This window comes from Rousettus aegyptiacus, unplaced genomic scaffold, assembly GCF_014176215.1.
Source record: "Rousettus aegyptiacus isolate mRouAeg1 unplaced genomic scaffold, mRouAeg1.p scaffold_m13_p_1, whole genome shotgun sequence".
In the NCBI taxonomy this organism is placed as follows: Eukaryota; Metazoa; Chordata; class Mammalia; order Chiroptera; family Pteropodidae; genus Rousettus; species Rousettus aegyptiacus.
This window is the reverse complement of record NW_023416284.1, coordinates 137,988,701-138,004,010: the sequence shown is the minus strand read 5'-3', so window position 1 is coordinate 138,004,010 and position 15,310 is coordinate 137,988,701. Positions and strand designations below refer to the sequence as shown.

General features: G+C 40.8%; 1 protein-coding gene across 5 annotated transcripts in view; it reads left to right on the top strand.

Moving 5' to 3' along the window:
- The window catches only part of FAXC (failed axon connections homolog, metaxin like GST domain containing), a 59,335-nt gene that overhangs the window by 17,790 nt on the left and 26,235 nt on the right, over positions 1–15,310 (top strand). For 3 of the 5 annotated variants that reach the window (XM_016151980.2, XM_016151981.2, XM_036220223.1), the window contains one exon: positions 6,539–6,762. In XM_016151980.2, coding sequence (XP_016007466.1) covers positions 6,539–6,762 — 224 coding nt within the window. Of the gene's footprint in view, positions 1–6,538; positions 6,763–6,880; positions 6,961–7,541; positions 8,567–15,310 lie in introns of those variants that run through there. The other 2 variants (XM_036220226.1, XM_016151982.2) reach the window with 2 other exon arrangements.

The window sequence follows — 15,310 nt, the reverse complement described above, 5'->3', positions numbered from 1 at the left end:
GATTCCTCCAATTCCCCTAAGTTTCCAGTAGCAGAAGGAAAAACAGATATATCTCTGTTTCACAAGTTTTCTAAACCTTTAGCCAACTTCTCGCTCTGGGGAGATGCTGAACAGGTTTTCCCAAAAGCTCTAAATCCTAATGGAGAAAAGACTAGGTCCCCTCATGGTAAGAAAATACCAGAGGCAGAGACTCTGTGAACTCTCCTCCCTTGGCCACCTCGCCTCTATCCCCTTATCAAGTCTCACAGGCAAAACACCAAATGTGCACCTGTGGACACTGGGGCCAGCCTAGGAAACTGACCACTGTATGTAGGAAGATATTATAAGATGAACTTTCCATGAAAGCTTGTTAAATTCTGAGAATGCAGAGGTGGAATTGATTGTTCGATTCAGTGTATTCAATTATCTGGAGTTTTCAGATATGTTTATTTTGTCTTAAACTTTAAAACTATTTCACTTCAGGTGTGATTTTCTGAAGAGCAAAGACAATGGAAAGCTTTCAATATTATGTAATGTGACATAATTCTGAAGCTCGGTTTTAGGTCTGTTCAGATAAGCACACTCAGCTAGCTAAAAGTGGTTTTCCTTGCACTTGAAAACCATACAATTATGTTCCACTTGCTTTATAAAACTATTATGAAAGATGAAGAAGACAGATTTTAATCTCCTTTGTTCCATTGAATGCATAAGTTAGATCCAATGCAGGCAAGTCGGTATAAAGGGAAGTCTAGAGACACAGGGTCACATTGCTGGGATGAAATTGATTTTTGGTAACAGAAACCATAACTTCTGTGTGACATACTGTCTCCTCACAGACATCAGAAAGTGTCTTAAGAGACTTCCAACCCTACAGGGAAGTGTGTAGGGCACTGTTATCAACTAGTCATAACATTTTCACCCGTAAAAATATAGGAATTAGAACAGGGAATTCAAAGCCACTTCTTAGGTGGCCATAATTTTTAAATTTTGAGTTTTGTTTTTGGTATAGTTTCAGTGACTGGGGAGATGGGAAGCTTTAATAAAATGACTTACCCAAGATCTTCTCTAACAGCCAGGAGACTCTCCCTGATTACCACTCAGTTACCTTATTCTCCTCTGATAACTCCCTCCCAGTGTTAGATGCAGTGAGTGAAGGCTCTTACTTGGAGGAGCTAATCTAATACCTGTGAAATGTCGTGAAATTACAAAAGCCCATCATATGCTCCTGCTGCACCCTTGAGCATTTAGAGTACAAGCAAAATGTGGCAAGGATGTGGCGCAACACTGAGAAAGGCATTCATGGTCGGGAAGGCTACGAGCAAGGCCTCACTCATCAAACAGTGGTTTGCCATGGTTTGCAGTTTCCCACACACTGATATTCATTAAGCTATGGGCCAGGTCTTATGTTAGGTTGTAATGAGAGAGATTTTCATTAAAAATCCGGAGTTGGCTTTTTTCCTCCCTGTCGTCTTGATCTTTTTTAAAAAAAATGTTTGATCAGGGTTTGTTCTTTAGTTCTGACTAAGATAATCATCATTAAAAAGAAAATTCTTTGAACCCATTTTCTAGGAGAGATCAGATACATCAGTTGCAATAAAGAACATGAGTATCAATTTCCTGGAAAGAGGCTCTCAGAATGATCAACTATTTTAATTGCTCAGCCTAGTGTAGTTTCCAAATTAGCCCTCTGCTGCCTCTCCCGTTAAGAAGTCATGACTCCTTGTGCAGCAGGCCTCTTCCCAGGGGAGAGTGACACAAATCTCAGAAGAGAGCAGTGGCAGCCCCGTCTTCATTCTCCATAGGTACTGCAAATCTTTCCATTTTTCTATTTAAATATTGTTACCCCTTAGAAATGGTGGTTAGTGGTAGCTGGTTCAGAAGTGAAGCCTTTTTTCATTCAGTCAATAATCCATTCTTTCAGCAAATTTAGAGAATGAGTGACTACTAGTGGCCAGGCATTGTGCAGCAGGGGGTGGGAGGTGTGGGTATGTGTGTGTTGGGGAAAGCAAGGTAATGAGAAGTTATCTTTGTCCTCAAGTGGCTCACAGGCTGGAGAGAGACATCGAGCCTTTATAATGATTAGTGCTGGAGGAGAGTTTGAGGGACCAAGCTAAGGCAGCCAGTAGCCGCTGGAGAGATGAGGGGAAGGCTTCCCAGAGGAGACAGTGTCACAACAGAATCTAGGGCCAATCAGTGTGGCAGGTGAAGCAGCTGGGCAGTAGGGAAGGATTAGGATATCCAGCAGCATCTGCAAAAGTTTTGAGGCACAAACGAGGCATTTGGGAGGCACAGGTAATTCTGTATAGTGGTGTATGGGGGTGGTGCAGAGTGATGTGCTGGACCATGGGGAGGGAGCTGACATACAAAAGAGCTATGAGGAGTTAATGAATGACTCTGAGAAGCAGTGTGATATGATTAGATCTGTAAGCTCCTTGTGGCTGCCTTGAGGCAAATGGATTTTTGGAGGACCTTGAGGGGATGTCAGGAGACCTGCTAGGAGGCCACTGTCCTCGAAGATGAAAAATAATGAAGGGCTGAACTATAGTGTTAATTGAGTTGGAGAAAAGGGCAAACTGCTAGGGTGACTGGCTGTCAGGAGCGAGGGAAAGGGAGCATTGAGGAATAACTCCTGGGCTGCTTTCTGGGTTGGGTTAGGAGGAGCACATTTGAAGGGAAGGAAGATGATGAGTCCATTTTCGGAAGCTGTGGTTTGCAGCTCCTGAGGACCTCTTATGACATCCATGGATCTGAGAACAGGAGTCTGGGCTGGATATGGAGTTGAGAGTCATCGGTGCAATCATGGGTGGGAAATAGATCGCCCCATGAGTGAGACATAAGAAGATGAAGGGAATAAAGATAAAAATCTTGAGAATGCATAAGAGATGAGAGAAAAAAGCAATGGAGATGTAAGCTAAGGGAGAATTTTAAGGAAGATATTAATAGTGTTGGATGCTCTAGCGATTTCAAGAAAGAAGTTTGATTTGGATTTGGCAACGAGGAGGGATTGTACAAGCGTGGTATCATGGAGTGGCACTGGTGGAAGCCCCGCCCCGTGGACAGAGTTTTCAGGAAGTGTGATTGCAGGAGGAGGTGGATTTGTGGTTGCAATGGTGGGAAAGCATGTGTCAACGATGTTATTGACCTGTGGTAATTGATTTAGGAATCCATGAAGCTCTCATTTTCTTTGGTATTTAAAATTTATGTATACTTCGTAGGGCTTGACCTTGAAAGAGCCTGTCTGGCCCTCGTTTGCTCACTCTCTTCCTGACACGTGTCTACAATATTGGGCTTAGGGAGTGAAAGAGAGCACAGAAATCAAGAGCAGGGCAGGAAAGAGAAGGGAGGAAGACCAGACAGCTTCTGAGATTATCTAGCTGCAAAATTCTGAGTCAGCCCAGTGTTCCTTCTGTGGCCTGCATTCAGCCCGCTACTGCAGGTAGAGAACCTTACACCATTGCAGTGATGGGGGCTCCTCCCTTCTCAGCCGTGTGGCCCAGACAGCCGCCTCTTCCATCTGCACCTACTACTCTAATCCATTAGTCTTACAGAGCTCTGTACCCATGCTGTGTCCTCATCTTCTGTACGTGGCCTTGTTTCTTGCTCTACAGAGGAAACTGAAGTCATCTGGCAGAAACTCTGAACATCTCTGCAGCCCCTTACCTCTTGTTATACCCTTCTTCTCTCCATCTCAGAGAAAGCGGTGTCCTATTTCTGTCCAAGCAGGCCATCTAACTTTCTAACTTGCCCTTGAACTGTCGTTTCCCTAGCACCACTCCTCAGCCTTGAAACTTCCTTAGAAGACCTTTTCTCCACTCACAGCTTTAAAACTGCCACTAACGCCCCTGCCTACACATTCTCTATCTTGATTCTAAAGCCGTCTCCTGAGTTCTCATCCTTTAGGACATCCTCAGCTGGAGGGTCCCATGGGAACCTCACATGTGACAAGTTGACTCATCTTTCATCAACTAAGTCTGTTCCACCTTGTGTATTGCCAGTATTGGTTCATAGCATTATTACCCACTTAAATCATCAGCTTCGGAGAAAACACCTAATTTCTCCTTATCGCCTAACCCTGTATATACGTTGGTCTTTTTCTCATATCTCAGTATTTTTCCTGTGCATTCTCTATTCACCATCCTCTGTGCCATCACCTTAGTTCAGTCCGTCATTTCTTGCCTGGTCTCACTATGGTGTTCTAGCCATCCATCTTCTGCCAGTTTCTTCCTTTTTAGCCCTTCCTTCACATCACCGGAAATCTGATTATGTTTCTTGTCTGCTTAAAATCCTTCAAATGGTTAAACTTTGATTTCAAAATAAAGTTCAGCCCCCTTTGCTTCAGACCCACACTGATCCTTGCCCCATCCGTCCAGCCTCAAACCCTTACAAGCTTCCTCAGGCATCCTGACCCCACTCACTGGTCCTGAAGTTCTTGCAGTTTATCAACCAGCCAGTGCTCGCTTCCTGCACACACCTTCTTTCTTTGCTCTGCCTGGTGAGCTTCTGCTTATCCTTCAAGATCAGTTATGTTTATGTGTACTTTGCCCACAAAGCACATATTTTTTTCCCATATCAACTTGTCAATTTAGGGCCGCTATATTCCTTATTTTTATACTTTATGTGCTTTCTGGATGCTGTTATTACCTGGTCATGCTTAATTTAGGATAATTTAGGGTTTTTTTTTAGTTTTTATTTTTATTATGGTGACATTGGTTAACAAAATCTAGTAAGTTTCAGGTGTACAGTTCACAGTAAGGTATATATATTGCATTGTGTGTTCACCGCCCATAGTTGGATTTCTTTCTGTCACCACATATTTGACCCCCTTTACCCTATCTACCTCTTCTCTCCCTGGATAATTTAGTTTTATTCACAGATCATTGTCTTCCAAAATAATGAAGATTGGTTTAGCCATTTTATTGTGAATTTAGATCTAGTACAATTAGAATGAAAGTGCTGAGTTATTCTAATGGAAGGTGAAAATTGACACCTTAATTAGTTGCAGGTGTAAAGAAGAGCAAATGGAAAAGCATTTAGTATAAATGTTTTTAAAGAATTTACTAGAATAAATGTGAGATCTTTTATATCAAAAACTCCATTGACTACACATTAATTAGTCACCATTGCAATGTACTTTTTCCTCTTGTCAGCAAAATCCACTCCTTGATTCCTCAGTATATTATTTTGAAAGACTTATGAAAAAGAGGTACACAAAGTTTTCTAACAAGATTTGTAGGCATTCCTTTAAAAAGGTAATAAAGAAGACTTATGGTTGTACAGAGTGTGTTCAAATTGGTTATAGGACATTTCACTAAAAATTAAGAGTGCTTAAAAATTTTTAAAGAAATCCGTTTTTCTTATTTTCATTTTGTAAAGGAAAGAACACTAAAAACCATGGAATAATATAAAATGATCAAAATTTTGGGGCCCCTTTTTTGCCTTTTTTGAAGTGGAAAGTAGTGACAATTTACTATCATCCCTTGTGTTCTCTCTGTAAAAATATTATTCATTTTTCTAATCTTGTTGAAGTGGCCATTACTGTTATATCAACCAACAGTAGGAGTTGAGATGATTGCTAATACATCTTTTATTGCTAATTACGAGGAAAAACTAAATATCTTATGACTGTACACCCATAGCTACATTTTTTCTCAGCTTTCGATAGGAAACTGCTTTAATTTCTATCTACCAACACTCAACACTGTTAACCATAAAAAAATTCCTGCAGCCACAGGTTCAGAGAACAGTATCAGCAAAGGCCCAGATATTACAACCAGCGTAATGCTTGAACAGTCAATAGCTGCTTAAGTGTTCATACATACATATTACGTAGGAGCATCTGGATGGGTGAGTTTGTCACAGGCACCACCCAGATGGGAAGAATGATTCCACCAAGTTTTTTTGGTATTTATATTCACTTTAGGATCCTGGCAAAAAAACTGAAGCAGAGATTTGACTTTCTGCAGAGCAAGTTGTTAATGTAATATTTATAATATATATTGTTGATAACAAACATACCTACTCCCTAATCCTGTCACAAAGGCAAAAGTTTTTTTAATCCTTTTATGTCATGAAGTATAAAATGCATGCACAAATGTGCCAAACAAAAATGTGCAGCTTAATTAATTAACACAGAGCATATACCTGTGTAACTGAAAGAGAATGAAGCCAGCACCACAGCCACTGCCAGGTATTCCCCTGTAGGTACACACTGTCCTTCCTACTTGTTGTCTGTGGAGTAGCCTAAGAGAAAGCAAAACATGGCCTTGGGGGATGGGACAGGAGGAGGGTCCGAAGGTGGGTACCAGGAGAGATTTGGCAGAATTGTAGCATGGCATCATTATCTAGATTTGGTACTGTGTCCCTCACCGGCCCTAAGTCTAGGCATCAACTAGAGCCTGTCGTAATTGCCATGCAGAGTGCTTTTTTTTAAAAAAATAAAAGCTGCAAGGATTCAGTTCCTCCAGAGTGTGCCTAATTCTGAACCGTTGGTTGGAAATGGACCCTGTGGAGCTGGTATGTATCTAATGCACAGTAGTAACTTGTTTCCACACAATTCCAGGACGTTAGCTTATTGCCAGTGGGTGGACAATCTCAATGAGACCCGGAAGATGCTCTCTCTTAGTGGTGGTGGTCCCTTCAGCAACCTGCTGAGGTGGGTCGTATGCCACATAACGAAAGGAATTGTGAAACGCGAGATGCACGGCCACGGCATTGGCCGCTTCTCAGAGGAAGAGATTTACATGCTGATGGAGAAGGACATGCGGTCCTTAGCAGGGCTTTTGGGTAATGTATCACACCTATTTTATATTTTCTCTTTTTATTTTTTGCATGATTGGTAAAGCACTGTTAGTTTACTGATTTAAAGTTTTATTTTGGTTGGTTTCTTTGCTTCCATGTGTAGGTTGCTGTCCCACCATGGGTTTAATTGTGCTTGGGAAGCCCCTCAAAGAGAAGCACAGAGCTGCGTGTGTCCATGGGCGGGTGAGGATGCTCAGAGTTGAGTGATGTGCCCTTGTTTATCTGGTTGGCTGTAGGTGGCTGGGCTGATGTGATTCTGTACTGGGCAGAGCTTGAGTCTTGGCTATGACAATTCATAAATATCATTTGAATTGGAGCTTCTATGTATGAAAAGTTGTCCTCTCCTGGGGACAACTAATGTGTAGGGAGCCAGGCCCTCTGTGTGACTAGTCACATGATCCGGTCCTTTGGGCTGCTGATTTTGTTTGGGGAAGGTGGGTGTTCACTGGCCCTCTCTCAGTGCCCTCATCTCCATTCTGGAGCACATTAGGTACCTCATCTCCAGGAAGTGGGGTTTGGGATTTGTTTTGTTGAAAACCGCCTGGGGCCTCAGAACTGGTGGCTTTGCTGGGCGTAACCTGCCCCCTGCAAGGGACCCACTCTGATTGGCTTACTGGACCTGGAGTCCTCCCCTGAACCCCAGCCTGCAGAGGGAGATCCTAACAGCACATCCAGCTCTCGACTAGCTTTGTCGTGGTGTGTGTGTGTGTGTGTGTGTATGTTGAGGGGCAGTTTGATACGGGCTGCATTCCTGCTCTAAACAGACATTCAGAAGCACCGTCTGGCTTGAAGACTGTTTGGACCTTCTGGTGCTTTGCTTCTCTGGGTCCAGGTGGGCCTGCCTGATGTGGATGTGAATTATTCTCCAGTTTTGCCCATCCCTTTGGAAGCTTAAACTGGACTTGGCCTCACAGAGCAGGTGTGCACAAGGTCATTGTCTTCTTAGCAATGGCTCTGTTTTCTCCTGGCTGCCTCCCTTTTCTCACCAACTCATGCTCTTGGGAGCCCCGGCAAGCCAGGTGTTGAGCTCTCAAAGTTAAGACAGAGATTATGCCAGTAAAGTATTGCTCATCTCTCACAATTTAACAATGTTGGCTCCTTAACCAGAGAGGGGTGGTCATCACCTTTCTGAAGCATTTCCGGTTGGGAGAACCAGGGAGCAGGGTGCTAGCTATAATGATGATAACTGCTGGTGTTTCTCTGGCATGTAATGCATCAGAAAAATGCTTTCTCTTAAGTTGTGGTGAATGAATTGCTGATAGCCAGATGGGATACCTGACAAGTATTCAAAAACAGTATTCCAAGTCTAGATGATTGTTTGCAATGAGAAACTGAGTGGGCTACTCGAAAGCTGGAGTTATATTCTGTATGGGGGCCCAGGGAGTAGTCAGACTCTCTCATAGAAGCACTTTTTCTGCATTTGTGGAGGGAGAGCTTTTTGGCTGAAAATTATAGTTTTTCTTACTCAGTGAAGCAAAAATTATCTTTTCACCCAGATTTTGACTTACTTTTAATGTCAAGGTGCATAAGAGACTCAAAATATAAAATGACTTTTTGTTGAGATTGTTCAAGGTTTGGAGGAATTGTCCATGAGTGTGTTTAATCCGTCGGGATAAATTAGTTATTGATGTTTCAGTTTAATTGATGTCAATGATTTGAACACCTCTGTGTGCCAGGAGCTGGGGAATATAAAAAGGAAGAGGTTGTCCCCACTCTTGGGCAGCTTATAGTCCAGTGGCAGAGATGAGACTCTAAACTAGGAGCATGCAAATTATGTCCCATAGCTGGTGGCCTGTTTTTTTTTTTTTGTTTTTGTTTTTTGTTTTTTAATGGCCTATAAGCTCAGAATGTTTTTTTTTTTTTACATTATTAAAATGTCAGGACAAAAATGCAACAGAGATTAAACGTGGCCTGGAAATCCTAAAATGGTTGCCATCTGATCCTCCATAGAAGTTTGCTGGCCCCTGCTCTAAAAGTGGAACTATGTACAAGCAGGGTTGTAGCAGGTCCCATGCCAGAGATCTATACTTGGTGCTCTGGGGACACAGCAGAAGCAGGGATGAAATAGTGGGGAGGACTGGGGGGGAGGGGGCCCAGAAGAGGTGGCAGTCGTTTTGGCTCAAGAAGGTAAGCAGTTGTCCTTATGAAGTAAATAAGGAAGGACCTTGCAGGAGAATCATGAGAAAAGGAGACATGAGTGAGGGGCATTTTGGAATCAAAATGATTGAAATAAAGATTAAAAGGTAGGTGGGGGCTGTGTTACAAGAGGTGATGCTTGTGCTAAGAGGTATGTACTTTATCGTACAGAAAACACAGAGGCTTTGCAGATTTCTGAGTATAAGGAAGAGCCATATTTGTGATTTAGAAAGTGGCTCTCTTGGTGTCATAGAGGATAGATTAGGCCTGGGGTATAGGCGGTAAAGAGACTGATGTACTATGGATGTAGTTTTAAAAATATAGTTAAATTCAAATTCAAATTTTAAAAAGTTACTTGATTTCAATTTTGGTATATTAAAAGAAAATCTTTACAGCCAGAGCAGGTAGAAACAGAATGTAAAATATGATTCAATGAATCTAAAACACATTAATAAGATTTGTTATGAATAGCTTGAGGAGAATCATAATTATCTAATCACTGAAGAGGCTTTTGATGATGAAATTCAATATCTGTTCCTAATAAAAACTATTTGAAAAAGGGACTTGGAGACTAGTTCCTTAACATGATGGAAAGATTAAGCCAGTAGTCAGCGTCATTCTTCGTGCTGTCACTAGGAACATCTCCACTAGAATCAAGACAAGGATGCCTGGTCGCTATTATCTAATGTAGTTTTTGGAGGGCCTGATAATGTAGTTGGACAACATGAAAAAAAGATGATATCTCCATGTTGGAAAGAACAGACAAATGATTTTTTATAGAAATTAAGAGATTATGTAGCTAAAATAATGGTGGATCAACTAAAGTTCTAGTTAATAAAGTTTACAAAAGTTATAAACATGTTAATATCTATAGTTTTTCTAGAGCATTGCAAATAACAAGTTAGAAATATAACTTAAAAATCCCGTTCACAGTAGCAATAAGAATTTTAAAAAATATGGTTTATGAGAAATATTCAGGACCTACAGAAATAAAATTAAACAATCTTAATAAGAGTTTTTTTTTTTTTTAAGAAAATAGAGAGTGTACCTTTGTTCATACATTTATTCATTCATTTGAGAGCAATGACTCCATGGTCAAAGTCAAACCCCAGCTCCGTCACTCACTAGCTCTGTGACCTTGGGCAAGTGTCTAAACTTCTCTAGGCCTCAGTTTCCTTGTATGTAAAGTCAGGACCATAATGATGAGAAGAAAAGTAATACATCTCAAGTGCTCAGAATAGTGCCAGACATGTAATAAGTAACCAGATAACAAACAAATGTGAAATACAGCTGTGACAAGCATCAGGAAGGAGAGGTTCACTGTGCTGTGAGAGCCCATAATGGTGGGGTTCGCCCAGTGGTCAGTGCTAGTCCCTTTTGGTTCTGCATGTTCCCATGTTCTCTTTGGGAAGCTGTGTGTGTTTAAAGCAGAGATAACTGTGTATGTACAGTGAATGCCTGATCTTTGCCTCATGCATGAAATGCACACATTGTCTATTTTCATCTCCCTCCCAAAAGGGTGAGAGTCAAAAAGAGCATGGAAGATACAAAAATTAAGAACAAAAAGAAAAAGATTATGTTTTTTGGAAGCACATGAGTGAGGGGGTTCTGGAGTTGTCACCTGGGTTCATATCTTGGGTCCCCCCACCAGTTACCAGCTCTCTGACTTCACATGATTAACCTGAATTTTTTTTTCATCTGCGAAATGAGGTTGGAACAATACCTACATCATAGAGTATGGAGACTAAATGAGAATTTATGCAATATACTTTCTGTAACGACTGGCACATCATAAATACCCAATAAGTATTAACTAATTTCACTTTCACAGATTTTAGATGTAATATAACTGCATGAGGAGCATTGTTTTCTGGGGAAAAAAATATCTATAAAGAAACCTTTTTTCTGATTTTAAAAGTTATCAGTTCGTTGTAGAAATTTTGGGAAGGTTCAGAAAAGCACAGAGAAGGAAAATGTCACTGTAATCTTATAACCTGTTACTCACCACAGTTACTATTTTGGTATATATCATTCCAATATTTTTATGCATTATATGTATGTATTTGTACATGAACTTAATTTTCCAGCCTGCCTTTTCCCCACTCATACACTGCAGATATTTTCCTCTATTCGAGTATTCAATACCATGCAATTCTGTGTACTTGACATCACACCGATGCCATAAAAACTGATATAAGACCCATCAACCAAAACTCCACTTTGCCCTCTGCCTCTTTTATATTTCTCTTTAATTATTAATCTTGAGTCTATGGATCTGACCTTGAAGCAGAAGGGAAATAAGACAGAATGAAGATAGGAAATACATGGTCGTGTCCCATTTTAGTGCAGAGATCCCCAACTTTGGCCATTACATATGAGATTAATGTAAGACTAGAAGATGGAATACAGTACAAAATCAAAGTAACACCACCCCTTTGTTAGATGAGGAAACTGAGGCACAGAAAGGTTCAGTGACTTGCCTACGGTCTATATAAGCAGTAAAAATTGGAGGCAGGAATCAAATCCAGGGTGTCTGACTCCAGATCCCTGTTATTTTTGGCCCCCAAACTACCCCGAAGTTCCTCATGAATCATGACTTAGAGTTGTGTTATGTCAAGATGACTCCTATTGAACATTTCCTAAAGTTACCAGAAATTTAATTGGCAAGTTAAAATGTAGTTATTAGAGTAATTTTAAAATATGTTTTATAATGTTGCTTCTGGAGGTTGCGTATGGAGTGTTATCATTGATTTAGATTTCTTGGGTTTTGAAAGTTGAAGTTGTACCCTTCCTTAGGAGGCTGGCTCCCCAACAGAGAGATGTGTTAAAACTCCAGGCTGAAGTGCGTAAGTACTTGAGAAATGATCTCTGTTTAGGAGCTGCAATTAAAAGAGCCAAGTATATGAAGTGGAATTTGTTAATGGAAGTGAGAAAAAGAAGCTGAGTGCCAGCCAACTATACTTTAATAAAAAATGTAAAGCTCTTTCCCCAGTCTGAAGCCTTTTATTAAGACATAAAAATCAGGAGTCTTTATTTTTCAGAAGCCTTGTTGACACTGGGTTGGTATGTGTCAAAGAGTCAAATCTATTGGTTATTTTAATAAACATTAGTGTGTGATCTTGATAGTTTAATAAAGAGTAAAGGGGTGCAAAGTAGTGCTTCCTTTTGATAGGCAGTAACATGAGTCAGTTACCATGCATGCTTCATGTTACCCTTCTTAGCACATACAGTTAGAATGTGGTATAGTTATCCAGAATGATTGTGTTTTGCTGTTGAGTTAAATAATTTTGTTTTTCAAATATATAGATATTTGATCACTTAGTTCTTAAATAATATACAGAAGATTGAACAAAGCTTTTGTGATAAGTAATAGAAAATCTGTAGCCCATTCTTAACCAAAAATGCCTTTGGGGTTCCACACCCCAGACTGGGAAGGCTCACTAGGGGGCAAAAGTCGTGCTGTGGCACAGGACGAAGATGGACTGTGGCAGAGTTAGGGGACTCAGGAAAAGGTGGAGAATATGGCTGCAGTTATGCCTGGACGTCTGGGCCAGAAATCTTTGAAAGGCAGGTGCCACTTTGCAGACCCCCTTACACTCTGGCATGTCAGGAAGAGAGAGAGCTGGTCTCAATGACCTGGGACTCCAAAGGAGGAAGCCGGGCTCTAGTAAGAAAAACATTAGCGGGGAGTGTGTGGTCGCTACAGCCCAGGAGCTGCCCTTTTTGAGCAGTGTGCCTTAAGTTGTTGCCAAACCCTTTCGATGGGTTTATACTCTTCGTTTTGTGGTTCAGACTTCTTTTGGTCACAATACAAGATTGCATTTTGATCCGTTTGGAAAGAAGCTTTCAAAAAATTTGACCAGAGCTGAGTCATTAAGGAAAGTTGATGTGGCAACCCCTTGTGTGGGTTGGGGGAATTGCTGCTGGGCCTGAGTGTTCTCTTATCTTTTCTGACCCCTAGGGCTCAGGCTGGGGTAACAGGCAGCAGGATGGGGGCTGCTGGTGATAGTTCAGACTGTTACAAAGGACTCTTGAGGTGGTACATGTATCTGATTGTGAAGAAACAGCACAGACTACTAAAATCTAATGTTTCTTTTGCTTTTAATTGGACTGTTATAGACTCTGGTGACACAGTAGTTTTCTCATGGGAAAAACAAGTGAACGATTGGTAAATAAAGTTGGTTTGGGAGAGATAATTATATAGGGGGAAAATATTAAAAATACAGTTTTAGTTATGAGGCTCAGCTATGCACCATTGGTGTGAAATAAGTATCTATTGGATGAATGAATGAAAGAAGGAATGAACATCAGAATGCATTTAGGAGACAGCCAATCCTGGATGCTAGTATCTGTGGATCTGAAAGTATTTTCCAAGGGAAAAAAAATTGAAATTTGTGAATGTGTTTAAGGAGTGGAATCAGAAATAGTGATGGTTTCTCCAGGTGGAACCTGCAATTTTCTATCAAAGAATGTTTTTTTCAGCTAGGAATAGAGACTTAGGAGGGAAAGTGTACTTGTAAACATTAGAATTTGGACAGAAAGGCAGTGCCTTTGACGGAGGACTGTGTGAGTCTGACTGTATGGTCAAACACACAAATGTGTTCCAGGCTCTTTGTGAGGGGCTGAAGAGACAGTGGTGAACAAGTTGAGCACAGCCCTGAGCTACTAGGGCTGCCACCCAAAGGAGATATTGTTGTAAGGCTTTATAACATATAGAAACACTAATGAGAAGTGCTACAATGGAGAAGTACTAGGTGCAGCAAGGGCATCTTTGCAGGGCAACTAACGTGGTTAGAGTGGTGGCCAAAGGCGTCTTTGAGGGGATGACATGTAAGCTGGTCTCTGAAAGAGAAGCTGGAGTGAGAGGCAGGCGTGTGTGTGGGCAAGAAGGACCGGAGTGGGAGAGGGAGGTTAATGTGGAACATAGGAGGAATGCCTCAGGTGAAGGCTGGGAGCCTTCAGGCGATGAAAAGCCGGTCATTGTGTTTGGAAATTGTGCGAAGGCTGAAGTGTGGCATGGGGTGGAGGGGGGCAGGGGCTAGATCACACAAGCCTAAATTATTCTGAGCTTTGTTCTAAGAGCAGTGGAAGCCATCAGAGATTGAAAGTAGGGAGTGGCCTAACCTTGTTTATGTTGAATGTGCTGGAGGAGCCAAGAGTGGATTCGGGGGCCCAACGAGGAAGCTGTTGCAGTCTAGGAAAGATAAGATGGTTTTTTGGACTATGGCCATGGTAATAGAATTGGGCATAAAATGGTGGATTAGAGCTATATTTTAGAGACAGAATTGATTTAAATTGAATGATTTGATATGTGTGTGCGGGGAAAGAGGTAGTGATGGAGAGGGTAAGGGTAAGGAATAACCAAGTTCTTGACATGAAACCTCGGTAAACAAAGTAGTCATTCACAGAGTTGGAAACCACTGGAGAGGTGGGGGAGAGCATGAATTTCAGTTGTGGTTATGGTGAGTTTGAGATCCCCGCAAGATAGATATATTAGTGGAAACAATGAGATAAAGACAGACTTTCCACTCAGCAGAGAAGAGACGTTAATTCAGTCAATGATGTTTGGACAGCTGGCTAATCATTTGGAACAAAATAAGTGTAATCCTGACTTTATGTCATATACCTGTGTAAACGGCAAATGGATTAAGCATTTAAGTGTAAAAAATAAAATAAACCATAAAGGTTTCAGGATAAAATATGGGAAACTTCGATATAATCTTGAACTTGGGAAAGCTTTTCTACATATGGCACCAAAGGAAGAAACTATAAAAGAAAAGTTGAATCGCTAGGTTATGTGAGAAAAATAAAACAAACCTCCTGTATGTCAAAAGTCACTGTAAATAAAGTTAAAAATTGAAATGGTAAGCTGGAAAAATGTTTGCAACACGTGACAGAATTAATATTGCTAAATATACAAAGTACTTCTACAAATCAAGAAGAAAAAGGAATTTCTAAAGGCGAAAATTAGGTAAAAGACATAGTAATTAGAGCAATGCAAGTTAAAAAAATGAGGCACCACTCTGTCAATCAAATGGGCAGAATGTTTTATTTTTAATAATGTGTAGCAGTGGCGGGAGTGTGCAGGAGGCACTGACATACTCTGCTGGTAGGAAGGAAAACTAGTGCGTACTTTCTGAAACTGAGTTCCAGAGTTTGGAGAAGCATAACATTTTACACATTTATTTATTAAATAATTCAGTCGTTAGGATTTTTCCTAAGAAAATTGTGACAAAGATTAATCTATAAAGAGGATTATAATACTGAAACACTGAAATCTTATAGTCATTAATAGTATGGATTTTTGTCTGGAGTCTCTGGTTTTTGTTTGAGAAGGGAAGGGATACTCAAGTTACTTTAGGTACTCATGCCCTACTCTCCCCCCTCTTATATTGTC